This window comes from Colius striatus, chromosome 14, assembly GCF_028858725.1.
Source record: "Colius striatus isolate bColStr4 chromosome 14, bColStr4.1.hap1, whole genome shotgun sequence".
NCBI classification, from domain to species: Eukaryota; Metazoa; Chordata; class Aves; order Coliiformes; family Coliidae; genus Colius; species Colius striatus.
Genome location: NC_084772.1, coordinates 10,203,724 through 10,224,297, shown reverse-complemented (window position 1 = coordinate 10,224,297; position 20,574 = coordinate 10,203,724). Strand labels below are relative to the sequence as shown.

General features: G+C 47.4%; 1 protein-coding gene across 1 annotated transcript; it reads right to left on the bottom strand.

Annotated features, from left to right (window-relative positions):
- Positions 1-528: 528 nt before the first annotated feature.
- Positions 529-19,925, bottom strand: VSTM2B (V-set and transmembrane domain containing 2B). The gene is given in 7 exon segments (XM_062007351.1): positions 529-1,034; positions 15,726-16,122; positions 16,963-16,992; positions 18,593-18,777; positions 19,424-19,529; positions 19,532-19,583; positions 19,754-19,925. Coding segments are annotated over 7 exon segments (933 nt in total). The 5' UTR covers positions 19,828-19,925; the 3' UTR covers positions 529-945.
- Between the last annotated feature and the right edge of the window lie 649 nt (positions 19,926-20,574).

Here is a 20,574-nt window from a genome sequence, read left to right as displayed (position 1 = left end):
CAAACAGGCTGGAAGAAAACCAAAGCAACTTACCTGGAGTGCTGCCCGCTGCCACGCCGTCCGCCGCACGCGCTCCTGGGGGTCCTGCCCAGAGGCAGCACAGGGGAAGGTGGCTGGAGCCTGGGACCGGCTGTCGGCACCTTCCACTGCGGGGTTTGGCAACAGGTGCGGTGTGCAATAAAGAACTGATTTCACTTGTATTTTGTGATGCACCTTTCCTCAGTCCTCTGGGCTGTGACAAGGTAGGGAACAGACTGAGCTGTGAAAGCCTTCTCAGGGAGCTTCAGGACACAGGGAAAGGCAGACACATCTGTAAAAACTCTTATTTCAAAATCTTTTTATTCAACTGTTATTCAGCAATATACAATACAGTTTATAAACAAATGTCTTACCTTGTTTCCAATCTTCATTTAAAAATAAATATTATTGACAGTGAATATTAATTATGGTAAGTTGTACCTTTTAATGAAAATGTCTCCAAAAGAAATAATTTAATTAAAAAAGAAAAGGGAAATCCAAAAAACCTAAACACAATAATCTACTAAAAATATTTCCTCTCTTAGGAAGGGCTTGGACCCAACATCTTTACATATTGTCAAAAAGATAACTGTTCAACAGTTCGTGCAAAATGAAGAGTCAGAGGAAAGGTTTAGAAAAGAAAAAAAAAAACCCTTACATTAAAATAGAGAAACCATGAGTGCCATGCACAGAGCAGGGCTTTACACCATAGAGGCTGGAAACTAGATGCATTATTCTATGTGGTTTACTTTCTGTGGCATCCCCAAAAATATGTTTTTCCCCCCATGTAGAATTTATCATGCTGCTTTCAGTCTCTTTCTGTCCATCTTTAAAACTTTAGGTTTGATTGTTTTTTGACAGGGGTTTGTTCTGGTTTTAAATAGGTTCCTTTTTGTTTGGCTGAGGAGGAGTGGAGGAAGTAGTCCGTCAGTGGTTTACTAATAAATGTACAAGCTTATGCAGTATTAACAGGGACATGTATAGGAGTGGGTCTGTAGCATAAATAGGTTCTGTACCTAGAAAAGAAAGAGACAAGGGAGAGAAGGAGATTTTATTCTTTATCTTTTCCAATATAGAAGATTAAATGCAGAAGAGAAATATAGGAAGATTTATTTTTATCACTTCAGAGCCAGGGGTTAGAAGCTTAATTTTAATAGTAAAACAGCATCCTCAAGCTATCCAACTCAAATAGCTCGCTCTTCCCCCTCCCGAATCTAACTCCACTTAGGTCATTTCATTATGCATTACTAATGGTCTGCCTAAACTTGGCTTCAGCCAAGTTACCAGCAATTGAGATTTCTATAAATACACCTTAATCTGGTGTATAGTTTCTTGAGAAATGACAGGTATCAACCACCCATTACTTTAAAGGGAAATGACAAATGCTGCGACTGTACTCCTTGATTAAGAGGACATGAACCCATTTCATTTGGAATGGGAACAGCAGGACCTTGACATCTTCTTTACCTTTTATAGGAAAGAGCGGAATTTTAAATTAAAAATATGCACAGGAGCTACAGAAAAGCAGAGGCTGGCTGTGGGACACACATCTGTGACAGTCATCTCACCCAGCGCCGGGCTGAGGCTGCTCCCGCCCGATGAGGTAAGCCCAAGCCCAGGCACGTGCTGCAGGGCCGGTTGCCCAAGTGCCACCCTGGGCACGCAGGTGCCTGCAGCTGTCCGGCTGCAAGGGATACAGCTCTCCCTGGGCAGGGGTAGGTACTGTGCTCACAGCAGCCCTGTGCTCACAGACACAAGTGGCACCCATGGCCCTACTGCAGCTAACAAGGCTGTCCCGGCCTCATGCCCACTTACCCCAAGATACTTGTTCAGTTCTTTCATTTTCTAGTTATCTCCTCCAAACAGAGAGAAATTTGCTGTGTGCCACCATGGTCCAGCCCTTCTCCATTGCTTGGGAGGCCTGAGCCATGGGGCTGAGTTCCATTGGCCACACTGCCAGGAGGACACTGGACTTTCCTTCCCCTTCCCCAGGAGTGGCTGTGCCATCCCGCAGTGGCTGCACCAGGCCCAGCCCAGGCTGCCAGCCCCGGCAGCTGCTCTTCGGGTCTAAGTGCCAGCAGTGACTCTCTTCCAACGTATGGCCGTGCAGTTGTCCCCAGCGCTGTATGGTAGCAACACAGGGCTGCACACCTGTGCCTGGTGTCTCAGGTGGCCGTGGGCCATTTCACAGGAGCTGTGATGCACAGAGGCACCCGCTTCTTCAGAGCTGCACAGTCTGTGACAGCTGCCCAGAAAAGTGATTGAGCCACAAAGGTGGTTTGTGTTCAGTATCTCTGAAGAGGGGAATCGGGGCAGTTCTATTTAGGAAAGTCACTTGAGGCACCCTATGTGAATACTTTAGTCTTGGTCTGTAGGAGATGTGAGTCTCTCACAGCTGAGGGATGATAAAAGGAATTACCTTGAACAGTTTCTGAGTAACCCTCTGCTCTTGGGCTCACTGTTCTGGCAGCCTCATCATCTATAAATATCTCCTCAGCAAAGCTAGAGTATTATTATCCAATATTAAAAAATAGTTCACAGTAGCATGGCATGCAATTGAGGAACTGGAGAAGTGTCCCCACGATGCTCATAGGCGCCTCGACTGTGTAGAGATATTTAGTTTAATTAAATCCTTGCATGCACAAACATGTGGCCAAGTGTGCACACAGCAATAGCAAGGCATTAAGATGAATACAGGATTTTTCTTTTTAAAGCTGAAACTCATTAATAAACACAACTAACTCAGGTATAAAAGAGGAACTCATTAAACTTGCAAAAAGGCACTGGATGTGTGCAAGGAAGTGCACAAGAGCAGCTGAAGCCCAGGCTCCCGGACAGCACATGGGACAATCACCAGCCCCATTCTTACTGCTCCCAGGCTGCAGCGCAGGAGCTCCTGAGGCCAGCTGTGCCCTCCCTGTGCCACGAGCCAGCGCTGCCGAGCCTGGGGCAAGGAAGTCCCAGCCCTGGAGCCCACGGGAGGGATGAGCCATCCCCTTCCTGCACCATGGAAGCCCAGCCAGACTGCTCAGCTCTGCCAGCCTGGGAGCACGTGGGGCTGAGCAGCCACTGCCTGGCTTCATAGACCTCCCTCCTCCAACAGGTCCCACCATTCCCTTAGAAATACACAGCCAATTTAAATACATTATAGCCTACACTTTCAGCAAGGATAGAACCCTATCAACAAATCTCCCCACACCAGTGAGAGCTTGCTATGTGGTATCTGAAGACACGCTGCTTCTTAATAAATTGCAGTCACACTTCCAAGCTGTCACACAAGGACCACACCAGCCCAGGGTGGTCCCTACCTGCCATCACCATCCCCTGGCCTGGGGCTGAAAAGGGCAGCCCAGCAGCAGCCCATGCTCCTGCAGCTGCAGGCAGCTCAAAGGTACCAAATTCATGCCAATTCCACACCTGCCCACTGCTGCGGTGAGGATCCGGCCTGGGGTATTTACCATGCCTTTCAAAGAACAGGACTCGAGGTGGAGGAAATGCTGCCAGTTCCTCAAAAAGAAGCTGCCCTTTTGTAAGAGGAGAATCCCCCTGGAAGCGCTGAGGAACTCAACCCGGAGAAATGTGCTCTTTTAGCTCAAGTGCTCTTACTGAACAGATACAAGGGATACCAGGTTAGGACTGTTTCTGTTCTGAATGGAAAGCAATATTAGTCACAGCTCCAGGCAGCAGCTGTGTGCCTCCTTACCAAAATCACTCTTACACCAGTTTTTACTTTCACATACTAGTTTTAGATTTAAAGTATCTTTTTTTGTCGTTGTACAAATTGCCACTGTTTTTAACCTTCATCCTCCATCTTCATTTGACAACAGAACGTGAGTTCAGAGTCTATTAACAAAATCTCAGCAGTTAAAAAAAAAACATTTTAAGGAAATTATTTGAAAGCAATTATTCTATACTGAACACAAATACCAGCATCTTTGTTTCCAGTGACTCGGTGTTATTCTGCTCTAAGACTTCAGGCAATAGAAGCAGGTAACACAGAACTTCTGAATTCTCCTCCCTCTGAGCTTAAGCAGACCAGAAAGAAAATTTCCAGTAATTTCTCCGTGTTTTCCTTAACTCAAGGCCCTTTCATTATTGGTAGTGTTGCTTACAAACAAGCTGGACCTAGTGTCTGCAATTCTGCTTTACTGCAGTAGTGAAAGTCTTGACTTTTACTTAATAAATTGATACATTTGTAGATCTAAGCAAACAGAATGGGTCTTGAGCACTAGGATCTGGCCATGCAATCGATCCAGACCAGAGAACAAGGAGTTTCTACCCAGAGACATTAAGTCAGGAGTACACAGTTACTTACACTTATAAGAGAACATTTCATTTACATTTTGAATATTCATTTGATGTCTGGTTTTTGTAAGCTCATTTATCACTACATACAATTTTGATTTAAAATTATTTATATGCCCATGGCTAAAAGGGAAAGTCTACCACTAAGCAGAACAATAACAAATTGTTCTGTTCCTGTGTGGTGAGTTGCTCTCTGGCATCACTCATCCTTCTTTTCGATTTACAACATCATAATGTTTTACGGTAGTTTTCTATTTAATAATTTGTTTCGTGCCAGCATTCATCAAAGTTTGACTTAAAACAGTTCATCTAATTGAAAACAAACATTAATTAACCAAGTGACTTGTGACACACGGAAATAATGGGATTATTCTTTTATAAACTATATTTAACCAACAGGCAGAACTCACGGCTTCCATTGGCTTCCTGTTTTTACTTCCTAGAAATAATCTCAAAAATCCCTTGATGTCTCTTTCTGAGATGGTGGTAGAATGCAGTGGTCCACATCAGAAAAAGCTGAAAGACATCAGTAGTCTATTTCTCTTGCAAGATGAGGTAACACCTAAAATCTGGCTCCCTATTCATGACAGAGCTGGAACCCCAGTTAGCAGCACTGAGACATTTCTGTGTTCTGGCTCCTATGCAGTGACGTGTTTGCCTCAGCTCGATTCCTTACAGAACAATGTTCAATTAAAACTCTCACATGTGGCATGTCATTAAGAGGTAAGAGATCAAACTGACCATATATAGATTGTTTTTTTTCCTCTCATCCAGAAACCTCCCAGTGTGCTGGAGCCATACTCTTTGAGAAACTGCTCCTACTATCTTTTATCTATGGAAAAAATACAGTTTTATATAGGTTGCTGGCCAAGGATCATGAGAGGCAATAACCTCCCAGATAAAACAAATTCTCTCTGACATACATTTAGAGCAGTTCCACTGAATTGAAGAGAATTTACCAAACTTGAGATTTAAGAGCTTCTTGGAAGTTTTTAATTAAAAAGACACTGTTACTAAAGTCACTATACACTTACTGAACTGAAGAGATAATAAGCTACACCACGTTAGAATTACTCCTTAGTCTGAGACATAATCTTATAAGCTGCATATATCTTTCTTCCACTCTTAAATACTTCCAGCACAATCCACACACTCCATTTTTTGCTATCGGCGTTTTTTAAAGGCTTGTAACTGGTGCCTTTAACTTCCTGTTCCTCACCAAGTGCTAATTCTGCACGATGCTGTGCAGAAGTGTATCCACAGCCCGTGCTCACTTCAGCACACTCTCCCAGCTAAACTCTAGAGCACTGCATGTAACGTGAGGTAACTCTTATTAAAGGAAGTATGTGGTACTATGAAAATCTATGCTAAAATACTGAATTATGAGGTCCTCATTGCTCCTGGCTTGCAGCTGGCTGTGGATCATCATACCCAGGCAGAACTAGAAACAGCTCCTGAGCTGCCTTTTGGTGCTGCTAATTTTCACAATGGTGACTTCCCACATCTGCTCTCTGCTGAATCTGCCTAGAAGCACGATGACAAAATTAGGTTTCTACCTGCTACACTTTTTTATATATGGCTTGCTGAATTTTGGAACAGCTTTCCATAACTCATCTCAGAAAAATGTCCCGTAGAAGTCAACACATGTATTTATTTCTACAGAACCATGCAGGTATAACTAGTGATCCTGATTTCTTCCTTCATCCATGCATCAAGGATTTTAAGGTCAAGAGTATATCTTCTCACACAGCTGGGTGGAACTATTAGCATCACCCTCCACACCCATCTTCTTGGAAAAGCCCACATTTCACTTTCCTTATCCACATCACAATCTCAAACTCTCCATGAAACTGAAACCAGTTTTACTAGCCGTGACACTGGCCAGAGATTTTTAAACCTGTGTCATCATTTTAGGTCTTGTCAAATACACCTGAGTTCCAGTTTGTCTACCTTCTCTCTTAAGATACCCACTGCTAGGTTCAGGCCTGTATTTATAATTGAACTGTCAAAATGGCATGTAACAAGGGTAACCGAAAGCCATTCCTATCCCAATTTTGGAAACTCAACAGGTTTTAGTATTTCAAGATTCCATTTGCATTGGGAGGATTTAGCACTCCTGAAATGACCACATTGACTTTCCCACAGTGACTGAACATAGAGGTGAGGTAGGATGTTAAGGCTTGGGAACTCTACAGAGTCTGATCCAGGCTACCACAATGCAGAAAGAAAAACATGTAAGTGTGTTTGAGAAAAATCCAGTTCTTTGTAGTAGCCTTATTCTTAATTTTGATTGTTCTTGATGTGACATCTGTAAAGGTCCATCTGCAGACTCTGGTGTCTTAGTGGTAAACCACAGCATGGGTAGCGGGAAGCCATGGGAATTGCAGCATGTTGAGCTGCTCTGGTCTCCTTCATGTGTGACAACACATGAAGGAGACCAGAGGAACCTTGTGTTCTTGAGAAGTAGCATCCTCCAGCTCCCTGAGCACTTCAACCAACATACTTATCCCTCACTTTGAGAAAGAAATCTACAACATGGCTAACCACCCTTTGATACCATGAAGCCCCTGTTTTATGAAAAATGAGGCACATGTATTACATAGTTATGGACAGATTAGAAAACAAAGACATCGAATGGCAAGGAGAGGGAGGTGTGGTCATGCAAGGAAATGATGCAGGATTTGGTTTGGTTCTGATATGAAGCTAAGATAAGAAAGAGATTCCTTCTACAGTGTTGATTTTCTTAAGTCCTGCAGTGTTCTGCTCAAAGTCAATCTGTGCGAGTGCCTGTGGGACAGGACAGGCACAGGAACTGGTAGAGGAGTTGGGTATATGTTTCTTAAGGCACTTGCAATTATTGTGGTGGATTTCTGATCACATTAGAGCTGATTTCAACTGAGACTTATTAAGGCCAAATTATCGTTAAAATACCAGGACTGACAATCCCTTCCAAACATGCATATGGTACCCAGATCAGTCAAGTGCTCAATTATCCTCTGTGGAGGCTCTTCTCTTTTTCTCCTAGATCCCCAGGACAGTATTGAACATAAGCTACAGGATTAGATGGACAAATGATCTGATCCAGTTTGACAGTTTCTGCAGGTCTGTGTGGCCAAGACATTTTTGTATTAATCACAGCTACTAACAACCAAAAAGAGGGGTACTTAAACTAGCGGATCTGATTAATGTATGGAAATGCACATCAGGCAGAGAGAAAAAAATACTTACACCTTTAACAGAGATATTTCTACTTTTTAGGTTACCAGAGAAATATGCAGTTTCATTGTCAATAGGCTGGTAAAAACTCATCTCCCACTAAAATTACAAGAAGTAGGGGACACACAATATGGGGAACAATTGGTACATTTTCTCTCAATAGCCCCACTTCCCTCCTATGTTAGCCAAAGATTTACAGAGCAGTGAGCAGTCTCACTGAAAGCTTCACTCTGTTTTTTTCAATAGCTACATTTGACTGTGAGAACTGCTGTACTGAGAGAAGGTGGTGCCCCTGGGAATCCTCAGAGCAGCTGCTGAGCTGATTCACATGGAGCTGGGCCCATGAGGGGCAGCTCCTGGGATCTGTCCTACACTGGAGACAGACAAATAAAAACTACTCCAAAATATCCACGCTTGGGGAAATTAGGGAAAAACTTAAAAAAAACATCAGCACGTGCTTCAAGAAAGCAACATTAATTTATAACAAGATCCAAAATGAAACACTGCTATACAGTGTCAATGTAGAAAAGGAACATATCCCGAATACTTACAGAATCATTCATTCTGTATAGAATATACAGAATACTTTATACTGGTCTGCACTTACATCGGCCAGCAACTTTCCTCTGTGGATACGTGGAGCTGGTCTCCACTTCGTAGAACATTCTCAGAAACAGATTTCTGCTTTGTTCTCTGTGAGACTATTTCTACTTACCAAATATCTTATTGCAGAGACACAAACCACACAACTATGGATTTGTTTAATTTCCAGAATTTTCTGCCGTTCCAACTTAACAAAACCAAGCAATGTTAATTCATTCCTTGACACTTGAATAATGAGGGATACAAAATTATTTGTAATGTTCTTTGGTGGAAAATTCATTTAGAACTAAAACATGCAGAAAAATAACTAACTCCATTAGTGGTAGTTCAGCTGGTAAATGAGCATCCAGCCCTACACGTCCTTCATTAGTACTACTACGTGAGCATGTCCACAGCACGCTGATACACACAAATAGCAAAAAGCACGACTCAAACTACCCAAATCATGAGGCAATGAAGAGTACTGACAGCAAGGTTTCAGTTACTGAGCCTTGAAGTGAGTCTGGGCTGTATTCCCAAATTTTTCAGTATAAGCAGAAGGACTGAAAAGCCACGCTGCAAAAAGTGGGCAAGTTACGTATGGCCATACAACTCCCTAAGCTGACACTTTAGGAAAAGACTTGCAATAAAAGTCACACTGGACAGAACCACAGACTTCACATTCTGTAACTGATACAAGCTGTATGTATTTGCAATGCAGAAATAAAGAACAAGATACTGTAGTTCTCACTTTGCTGTCTTTTAGAGTAATTCCGGCTTGACTGGGATTAGGAGCAAGCTGCCAGTGCAGTTGTAATTATCGCTCCAATCAGAATTACCAAAGTTAAGCAGATCCCAGTGCACATTATCTAAGGATTTTTTTTTAATAACCCTATCCTGCCCATACCTAAAGAACAGAGCTTAGTGCACTAGCAAAATACATGCTGAGACAAGAAAAATGGCTGTATTGAGAGCATGTGCCTGAAAAAAAGCAGAGCCTGTGACCTGCTTAAAGAAGAGATCAACTTTTTGTTACAAACAGTGACATTTTGGGAGTGACCCACAAACACACAGACTCTCCAAACTTTGCCAATGCTGGCACTTGCTAGATATTAACTAACTAAAGACTTTGCAGTGCCCTAGACCTAAGGGAGGCCAAACTTTACAGAGTAAGGCAGCAAAGGGTTATTTAGAAAAACTGTGGACACAGGATATTCCTTGAGCCCACTTCATTTGTGAAATCTTCACCTCCCTGGTGTGCAAGGGATCCAGATTAGAAAGCTGATTCTACAGCTTATAAAGTAGAAAAGTAGTTCTATCAGTGGTGCATTTTTACCCAGGAGCAATAAAATGACAGGCACAGAAGACAATGCCCATGCGAGGATTCCCTAATGGTGCTGTGTATTGTCCTGAGCTCACGGCCACACACATCAACCCGCTCCGCTCCCTCGTCCCAACCAGGCAAAGCCAGGGCAGCACTAGAGGCTGCAGCAATGACCTGACCCTGGAGTCAGCTTCCTCAGCACAGCTCCCTTCTGCAGCCGTGGCGCAGGATCATGCTGCCTCCGCCGCTGAGCACAGTGGCTGCTCTGCCAAACTGCTCTTCTTTCCAGCTAATAAAATTGCCTCCCAGCTGATAACAGCCTAGCAATATAAAATACCCAGTTGTTAACCGCTGTTGTGACAAATAATACCATTCTGCTGACAACCCCATTTTTCCCAATACAAACCTACTTGAACTGTTTATTATTGACACATTGGGCTGCTCTGCCATTATCTAATTTTCAAAAACACATAGTAAACAGCAGTGGTGAACCTGCCAGCATTCTTACTGCTTTGGGAAAGCTGAATCAAAACCCAAACCAAACCCCTTGTCTTACAGCACAGTCCTGTCAGGCTCTGTTATGTAAAGAAGAAACACCTTCCTCACAGGACCACTGCAAGATTCATTTCCTGGCACATCCTACTTTACGTTTGCTTTCCAACTACAGACCACCACTCAAAACTCCTTCTCAAAACTAGTAACGGTAACATTATCTTGACATTTCTTTCTGCTATGACTGCTAAGGATATCACTTTAAGTATTGGGGACCTGTAAACCCACACACAGTTCAAGTGTTACTTTATACATCAGTAAAGCTGCACCAGTAGAGCAGAGCTGGTGAATGCATAACACTTATCTGCTGCTTGTAAAATACACCAAGTTAGCTGGTACTGCAAACTAAGGCTCTATTTTGCAAAGTATCTATTGAAACCATGTATCAAGAACTAGTAGAATATGTAGATTCCTGCCCAAAATACCATTCATGCAAAACGACACATGGGTGTGCCCAGCCTTCCCTCATACAAATTCCTGATTTTCACTCACTAATGAATCTGTCTCACGTAGATATCTGGAGCAACGTTACATACAGCTTCCACATTCCCTAGAAAGAGATGGATACCCTTTTCACTGTGTTCAGTTGTATTTTTTAAAAGATTTTTTCACCTATAACTTAAAGATATTAAAGTAGTTTAAAAAATATTCAGATTTCCTCAAGGACACTGCACAGGCTTTAGTAGAATAGTTCAGTAGAGTTTTGTCTGTCCTCCAGGGAACAAGCACAAACTGCTGAAAGGAGGTTACTCAAATAAATTGCATTTCCACAGTACAAAAACACTCTGGCACAGCTTGTTTCTGCCCTAGGTAATGAGGTGACACAGTACTGCAGTTCATGCTTTTGTCCAGTTTGAGAATTAATCTGTTTTATACACACACAAAAGAAGATATTTGACCTCACTTGTCCCCAAAGCAGTCTAATTTGCCTAGATATTAAAGTGCTAGTGATGTGCATTTAATGAGAATTCTTTTTGCATGTTTATTATCCAGTGACATTTAGGAGGTCAGCCTGATAATTCAGTTACGGCCTCTGTCTTGGTACTTTATTTCACATAAAGGAAAATGTGATGTGAACCAGATTTCATTTAACTACAAATAACAACAGAACGAGGGCTCAAATGTGGTCTCATAAAAAGTACAGGTGGAGTGAAGCAGACCCAGACATTACTGAGTTGGAAAGGTAGGGAGCCCAAGCCAGGCAGCAACACAGAGAGATCTTTCCTGCTATTTTGTATAATGTTCCTCTGTCAAAGATAAACAAGCTCCACGGGCTGTTTCTCAAGTTAGCATGCAGAGTCATTAAAATTCCACCAAACCCAGGAGAGTCCTAGGCCCAAAGCTCATCCAAGCTCAACCACAGCCACTCCAGAGGCCCTCTAACCAGCCGCAGTTCCTTACACTCAAGAACCCAGTGTGTTCATTTACTTTCCTGTCTCTAAGCTGCAGAAGAATACCGTTTGATTCCCTGTGCATGCTGGAGACCTACCACCCTCCCCCATGGTCTCCTGCCTCAAGGTAGGTTGCCACAGCTTGACTTTGTGCCTGTATTGCTCTGATGAGCATCACCAGGAGCTGCACATGCTCCGAGACTGCAGAATTGGGACCTGGTGCTTTATTATCTCAGGTGATGTAGTCCACATGGAGACTTGTTTCTGCCTCAGACATAAAAGGCTTTGTAGGGGGGAAGAGAGGGACAAGCATGAAGTGAAGACTTATTTTCCTCCTTGCTGTGAACACTTCATCTCTGCATACCACATGAGTCTGTGTCCTTCCTAGAGCACTCTAAGCATAACGAAGCACAGTTTCTTGTTTCACACTCCCATCTTTGTTTATTTTATTTAAAGCTTTCACTTCAGAGCTTTGAGGCTAGAGATCAAACAAATAAAAGGGAATTTGGAGCTGCAATGTCTGATCTACATTCTGCTCTGAAGTTAAACTAAAAATTGCCCCCAAGCCAATACAGAGGCGCTTGTTTTGGAGACCGTTTGGTAGGATATAATACAGCCAAGTTGCCTCCCAGAAGGTCAGTACGAAGATACTTGTTTATTGCTTCACCTATCAGATGACAAAGTCTCATGACTAAGGCATTGCATTTAAATTTAAGGGATCTGAAATTGAATTTTCATATTTAATTTCCCAGCTGCCACACACTCAGCAAAGGCAGTTATTGCTCTTCCTGCCACACGGCTGTCTCATCCGTTTGGATGACAAACTTCCTGGGACAGACACTGTGTGTCCTGACCAGTGATGCACCTGCACTCCCCTGCTTACCCAATGAAAGCAAGGAGTGCTCTCATATATATATATACATATATATATATATATATAGTTAACACTGTATGTATTCTTTCACTTGCTTACCCCGATTTTTTTTTGCTACAGCAAAAGATTCCACTTGTGTGTCAAGTATTTAAACTGAAAGCTAAATATCTTCCTTTGGAATCTTACTGGCAGATCTTTGCCTCCTTGCAGCCTAAGTAACATGTTTTCAGTTTCCTTCAGTCTACCTTACCAACAGACAAGCAGAAATCTTTTTAACTCTCATGAGAACACAGAACCTTTTTCTCTGGTAGTGTAAACATTACAGATGAAATCCTGTTTGAGTAGCTAACATTTCTGCACATTGGGCATATTCTGTTACCCTGGACCTATTCCCTTAGATACTATAATGCTGATCATAATTTCTATCAAATACACTTTCTGATGACAAGTGCAAAACAATGGATTTTCTATTTATACCTGGACTGTCAGATGAGATTCTGTGCTCTTTAGAGAATCTCAGTAACAGATACATTTATTCTAATAAGCTCATGTTTCACTTCAACCAGAAGACGTAAAGAATCACTTTTTTCCACAATGCATGACTGGGACTCCAACTGAAGTCGAGAGCCCTGCAGGCCCATCTGAGAGCAGCAATTGATCTATAATCACATTTATTGGAATACAAGCACATAGAGGGCCTATCTTCCTACACTGAACATACTGGGAAGATTTCTATTGCAAGGAAAATAAGATTAGAACTCAATTCATGCCAGACACCATGGCTAGTGCCACACCATTGGCTTTTTAGGCAGAGTTCTCCAGTGTATTAAATGAGGGTTGTTTCTTAATCACTGATGGCAAATCCACTGTTCGAGGACATTTCTGTTCTTCTACAGAGGAAATATCCCTCTGTACAATGGAAAGACTTCAAAACTTAAGATTTTTGAGAATGGATTAATTATTACACACAGAGTTGGTGCAAGTACTTAACTGTATGTATGTCACAGAGCTCATAACAGGATAATGAAACATACGTATTATGCTACTATGCATATACATATAATTCATACAGTAACACAGGGCTAGGTCCTGCAAGACATGTTGAAGAAAGTTTAGTGCTTATCCAACCTGAGTGACAGCACTGGAGCCTTCTACTTCCTCACAAAAGCAGGGAACACCCCTGCAAGCCCTCACCACACATTGTATCCACATGCCTTTATTCTAGGTAGGGAGCAACACTCGATGCTCTGTTTCTTGCCTCTACTCCAAGCTGTCTCTGCTTCAAACATCTTGTGGTAACAAATTTCAGCCAGCTCTGGTCCAGAAGACATCCAAATGGGGAACTTTGAGTCAAGTCTTTCAGCTGCTAAACTCCTATGCCACGCTGTGGCTGATGTGCTACTGACAGGTAATTACAGGCAGCTCCAAACTGCCACAGGTATGAGAATGACCATAAACCAAGCAGGAGCCTCTTGATCAGTAGGTCTTGTTTCAAACAGAGTACACAGACATGATGTTTACAGAAGACCATACTAAAACACAAAATTAGTTCCTCACATGTGAACAGCAGCAGTTGCTGGTTCACAGGTCATGAACTCAGTACTCTGGACAGGAACAGGAGTCCTCACTGCACTCCCAGGATGGCAACTGCCACAGCGTGGCACTGTTCACAGGCAGCAGTGTGTGCAGCCCAGATGTCACAGCAGGGAAGGCTCTGCAGCCTGTTCTGTAGCCCTCTTACCATCAGTCTCCATCTGGAGATCCCCACAAAGTAGTTTTCCGCATTCCACTACCTTTTTTGCTGATTTAAATCATTCCATTACCTCCACTGCTGGTCACAATGCTTGGAGTTTACTTTCAGAATTTAATACAGACAAGAAATGATGCAGCAGTGCTACATCCCCAAACCAGAGACACGTAAAAAATCAGGACAGACAACAGTTTAGATGATCTGGACAGGGGGTCTTACCCTAACAGACATATGTGACATGCTGTCTTGGCGGCACACATTCACATCCATCTGTTGAGATGGAACTGAGCCCACTGCACTTCCGCTGCCCTGGTTTTTGTTCGTAGGCACCACATAAGCTCTGGGTTCAGCAGGAAGGGTGCATAGTGCTGTGAACCCTAAATCTAACTTCTGCTGCCAGTGTGGAAAACATTGCAGAAACTCTCACTGTGGGGGAGTGGAAAGAGGAAACATAAAAACATTCACTAGCCCTGGGCTCCTAGAGGGAAGGCAGATCCCTCCAACAAGAAAACAACAGATTGTGAGCATTACAGCGTTCTGTTTAATTTCTTGTGGTCAGTGAATTCAGCAAAAGTGAACTCCACTTTTTTATATGCCCAGAGGCACCTGTAGTTAGACCTCAGGAATTATCGCTCTGCCTTCCACTAGATACCGATGAACAGCCAGCTTAGCCTTCGGAATGGTAAGGAGTAAAATGTAGTTTCCCCACGTATTTCTACAGGGGAAAGAAGATAAATCATTCAGAAAACAACAAAAGGAAGAAGCCAGATAAAACACAGCACTACTGAAGCACCAGCAGGTCACAGTGACCTATATACAACCAATTTCCATTACTGTGAGCCAAAACTTGCAGCTGTTTGCCCTGAGAGTGTGAAGAGGTGTGAACATTACTGCGTGAGGATTATGAACCTGCATCAGAAGAGACTCATAACAGAGGGGAGCTCAGGGCTTTCCCTGCACAGTCAGTGGCATAAAACTGTTTCCCTTCTTCCATGGGTAACTTGGCAGTGACATTTGATCAACAGTAGCAAAGTGACAGTGGCAGAGAGGAGCTAAAGCACAGCCAGAGCAGCCCCACACCTTTGAAACTACAAACACCTTTGCAATGTGGATTTATGACTGTCTTCCTTGTCCCCAGCTTGGTTGTGCATTAGCATAAAGTTTACAACGTGCCCATTAATGTGGCACTAGTAACTTAATACAGCATTAGCTGATAGACAACCACTATCAGCACAATGTTTACATTTACGAACCCTTACAGAGTGCAGTACCTCCACTTCTTATCCTGCCAGCAATCCGAATGGGGCTCATTACAGAGCAACTAACGCTGCCCTTCCGAGCCTGCCCCTGTTCCGCAGGGCCCTGCGCCTGCCCGTGGCTACCAGCCCCGGAACCGCTGGCTGCTTGCAACCCTCTGCTGAGTAGCCCTGGCGTTCGGCTCGCTTGAGGCTGCAGCTATCGCTTAGAACACCGCATCTGAAAAGCTGCAAGTGGGGCTCTGAGAACACTTACGGAAAGGAGGCGGGTGCCATCCCTGCCCTGAGATCCGTACCAGCCCCGCGCCTCTGAGCTAACCCCCGACACGGCAGGGCCCTGGCTTTTGCGAGGATTTGACTACGTCCGCTTGCGGACTCGGGGGCAGATATTCAGCTTTAGCTTCGCGGCCACGGTCCCGCCCGCGGCAGCGGGGAGTGGCGGTGCCCCGCGCCCTACCTGACCCGTGCTGCTGGCGGAGGATGGCGGCCTGTCCGGGCGGCGGCGAGGCCGACGAGGCGGCGGCCGCCGAGGCGGTGGCGGCGGTGGCAGCGCCCTGGGCCGGAGGCGGCGGCGGCGGCGGGCGCTTGGCGGGGCCGGGCGGCGGCGTGGGGCGGGCGGCGGCACCGTGGCGGCGCGGGGCCGCGCCGCTCTGGATGTGCGAGACCGCTTCGGCCGCTTGCACGTCGGGCGGCGCGAAGCGGGACAGGACACGCAGCAGCGCCTGGGCCTTGTGCTCCTGCGTCTCGTCGTCGCTGTAGTCCGCCACGCGGCACTGGTAGACGCCCTCGTCCTGCCGCCGCACGCCCGAGAGCCGCAGCCGGTGCGAGATGTCGTTGCCCTGGACGCGGACCGTCTGCAAGAGAGAGCACGGCCGGGCGCCGCCTCAGCAGCGGCCCCGGCCCCCCGCCCCGCCGCCTTCCCCTCCCCAGCAGACCCCGCGTTCCGCGCGGAGGCTCCGGCAGCGCTCGCTGTCGCCCCCGCTCCGTGTCTCTTGCCGCCAGGACACCGCGCCTGGGCTAATTCAGCCCCCAGCCGAGCGCACCGGACACGCAAGCGCAGCACCTCGCTGTTACGGCCCGAGCTCGGGGTCCGGGGGAGCTGTCCAGCACCAGCCTCTGCTCCCCAGCATTCCCCCGCCACCACGAGCCCCTCACCACTAGCGCTGTGCCAACCCGCCAGCCCGGCCCGCACAGAGCCCCGCAGCCACCAGCCCGCACCAGCCGCCCTCAGCCCGACACGGGTCCCGCCGCCGAGAGGGACCGGGCTGTGCCGGGCCCGGGGGCTGCCCCAGCCGGGCCCGCAACGACGGGCAAGAGGCTCGTTTCCAGCAGGACAGTGAAAGAAGGAGGTCGCGACTGGGCTTTGGAAAGGGCACGGCGAACAAAAAAGCAAACTTCTGATCCGGCCCACGGTCCTTTTCATACTCGGCTAAGGAAGGGCTGCAAGGCACGCGTCACCTCCTCTCCATTTGTGGGGAACGACATGCGACTGCTAAACCAGCAACAGATGGTAACGTTTCAACCCAGCCGTGACACACCGAGGAGGGGAAATGTGCCACACTCCCGCCGTGCTGCAGGAGTGGGGCTGCCAGGGAGAGCGGCTGCATTCCTGTGCGGGGAAAGGAGGGGGCATGCAGGAAATCCCACGTGTATGGGAGGAGGGGTGTGCACCACCCAGCTTGAGCTGCACTTACACTGATTTTGGTTGCATCTTTACTTGTTACCTAAAATAAACAAACAAAAAAAAAAGATATTAGACTCAGCTCTACCAGCACATCAACAAGATGCTTATATTCCCACCCCAGCATAAGGACAGGACACGGATAGATGCAACTTTCTATGCTTGCATACAGCCCCTGGGCGTCTGGGTGGGAGCTCCCCAGGTGATAGGAAGGCAGCAAACCAGTACTCAGCTGGGGGGACTGTTTCAGTAAAGCTCCTGCAGTGCCCACAGAAGCACTGCCTTCACCAAGGGTGTGAACAGCAGCCAAATAAATGCTTGTTGCACGCTGTACTGCTCACAGTCACTGACAAAAACTGGGGAAGATGCTTCACCAGCAGCATTAGCACAGCAGTAAAGCACTTGGCCAGGCTGGACCCTGCCCTGCTCAGGGCAGAGCTTCAGTCCTGAAACATCCTGGGAGCAGATATTGCTCAGCAGGTTTCCCACTTGGTTAATTTTTTTTTTTTTTGCTTCCAGCCACCTACCATAAACCTAAGTGATGCCTCAGATCTCACTGATGCACCTCCCAGAGAGACGGTCATCATCCTCCAGGCGTGCCCTGTCATCGTTTATTGTAAAAGCAACTCACGGTTTTTATATAAGGTTAAAGAAGACATTTAAATCCAAGCGATTTATTTCCCCGTCTGACAACTGACTTACACTTTCCCCAGCTAGGCGGCATCGCATTAGCTCAGTGTCTATATGCTTTGCATCTCTATTTGAGCTCTGCAGGAAAACAAGCGTGCTACAGAGAGGGGAGCTGGCACAGGCACAGAGGCTGCCGCAGGGCACCCTGCCGGCGCAGGGACCGGGGGGCTGGAGAGGATGACGTGCCCCACACAGCAGGGCAACACAGCCAGGAAGTCTTGCTTTACCCCATTCCCTGTACAGCCCTGTTTGGCACCAGCAAGGTGTCTTGTACTGAGAGGAAGCTGCAGAATGAACTGGCTTATATTGGTGAAATGCAGCTGAAAAATTTAGACTAGAGCCTACCCTCACGCCAGGCAGCTTGCTAGGGGGAGGGGAAAGGACATGCAAGATTTAACTCTGCTTCATGCATTTTAATTACTACATTCGACTGACTGAAAATGTCTCGCTGAGCTCCAGATATGGACACAGGTGCACCCCAAGAAATCGCGTGCATGTGTATATGCAGATTGATCCGTACTTAACATACCAACAGAGAGAGGTGTATGCCTCGTACCTTTCTCTGCTCCATCGGTGAGCAAACAGAGGCTCTCCCCCCTTTACAACGATTCCTAGCTCAGCACACAGAAGCACTGTTTTTTGCTGGTCCCCAGTTCATACTACAGCTAGTTTCGACTGCCTCTCTCGGGTCCTCAGTGCTGATCTTGCAGCAGAACATTTACAATTTTCTATTTACAATCCCTAGAGCACAGATTTTTTTTTTTTTTCCCCTGAGGTGAGGTCCCCCATGGTCCTGCTGTCCTCCTCCATTCCAGGGACATTAGTACTTCCAACTACTCACTGGCACCGGACAGAGGAAGTGCTCTCCTCTCTGGGACTGCTGAGTTCATTTTGGCCACCCTCTGAGCATGCTGCACTCGATGAAGAGATGCATCTCCATAGCACTGTATTACCTTGCTCCTGCTGCCGGGGACACTGATGGCTAATTCGTGTGCAAGTTCTCTGGCTGGTTCTTTAAGGTACCACCACTGGATTTCCAAGGAGTAAGAGGTGGATCCGCTGGCTCGGAAAGCACAAGGCATCTCAATATCATCTCCCTCCCTAACAGTCACATCTTTGGGAACTTCAGTAAAGGTAGCTGGGAGGAGAACATAGAGTTACAACGGCTGGTTAACGGGAAAGATTAAAAAAACAAGCTCAGTCCTTCTGAGTGTAACGTGAGCTGCTTCAGCTCAAGGGCTAAGCGCTGCCCGAGACACGGGGGTTCCTGTAGTCCGGTAGCTGCAGATCAGCAGAGCATCTAGGACCGCGCGCCCGGGGCAGGGCCGAGCCAGTCCCAGCCGCGCTGCAGCCGCGGCTCCGGCGGAAAGTTTGAGAGGTCCTTAAACCCCCGAGCACTCCCGGGAAAGCCCTCGGCTGGACACAGGGGCGCCAGCGTCCCGCCGCTCCCTCCCCCAGAGCCGCCGCGGGCCCGTCCCGGGCTGCGTGCCCGCCGCGCCCCGCTCCGCGCCCGTGGCTGCGAAGCGCCGAGCCCGCGCTGCCGGCAGCTGCGGCCCCAACAGTGCCACCTTGTTCTGCCAACCCCCGGCAGCGCTCCCTGCCCCCAGCCCCGGCGCTGCCACAGGAAAACGCGGCGAGCAGGACACGGCACTTGGAGCAATCGCCGGCCGTGGCGAAGCGGCCGGAGCCGAGCTGCGGAGAGGGAGGCGAGTCCCGCCGGCTCCCGCCAAGTTGCGTCCGGAGCGGCGGCTGATACCGGGAAGAGACATAAGTTTCCTACTCACCGGTGACCAGGAACAGCAGAGGCGCGTTGAACATCAGGTAACAGAGGGTGCAGAAGAGCCCCCGATTTCCCATCGCATCTATGTGGGCAGCGGGCGGGGGCCGGGCTCGGGGCGCAGCCGGGCACGCCTCAATCCATCGCAGACGGCGGGGCCGGGTCGGGGCTCCTTCCCGAAAAGCCAAAGCCACCCGACTAACCTTGGTTTGGGGGGGAAGCAAATATAAAATCCACAGCCGGCTGCTCAAACTCGCTCGCAGGTGGAAGCGCTGTTTCTGGCCACGAAGCAATAAATCTCGTCCCGGTCCTCCGCTCCGTCGTTCGCGGGATTCAACTGCCCTGCGCTGCGTGGGGGCTCCTGCGGTCCGCGAGCGAGGACCCGACGCCGGGCTCCCCTCCGAGCCCCATCACACTGCCGAGCCCGCTCTCGGCGCTGGCAGGAAGGTCCAGCGAGGCGGCAGGGACGAGCCTCCCCTCCCCGAGCGCAGGGAGCGCCCGCCGTCCTCCCGTCGCGGCCCCGGCTCTGCCCCTGCACGGACGGCGGCTGCGGGAGGCGACGCGGCAGCACGTCCCGACCCGCCTCTCCCCTCCCGGGCGTCAGCGGCCCCGGCCGCAGCTGCACCGCCAGCCCGGCCCCCGCCTCCGCGGCCGCGCACCGCTCCGCCCACCGCGGGCGGCCCCGCCCGGCCCGTCGCTCTCCTTCCACCCCATCACCCGCCGCTCCCCATCCATCCGTCCGTCCGTCGCGCCGTCCTTTGAGTGTGCTTCCCGCTTTTCTCAGGGTCTCAGGCGCGCTCTGGAAGTATCTCTGAAGTACTTGAGTGAAGAGCAATAAACGCACTGCTCTTTGCAGGCACTCTCATCCAAGGCTGGGTCTCCCTTTGGAGTGTGTGCCCAGAGTCAGTTGTTCAGTTGCTGTCAGGCTTCCAAACTGGCTGTTTATCACTTGTTAAAATACATTAAGAAAAAAACTCAAACAAACTAAACCCCACTACCGATTTAGAATACAATAGCATAAAAACAAAATGTTTCTATGGATCAGCTGTTTCTTAGGGAAATGTCTCAATTAAAAAATAGAAGCACTCCAAAGTCAAGTTGGTGAAGTCATTACAGTGAGTTACAGCCACAAGAAGAGTTGGGTTTTTTGCAGTAAGT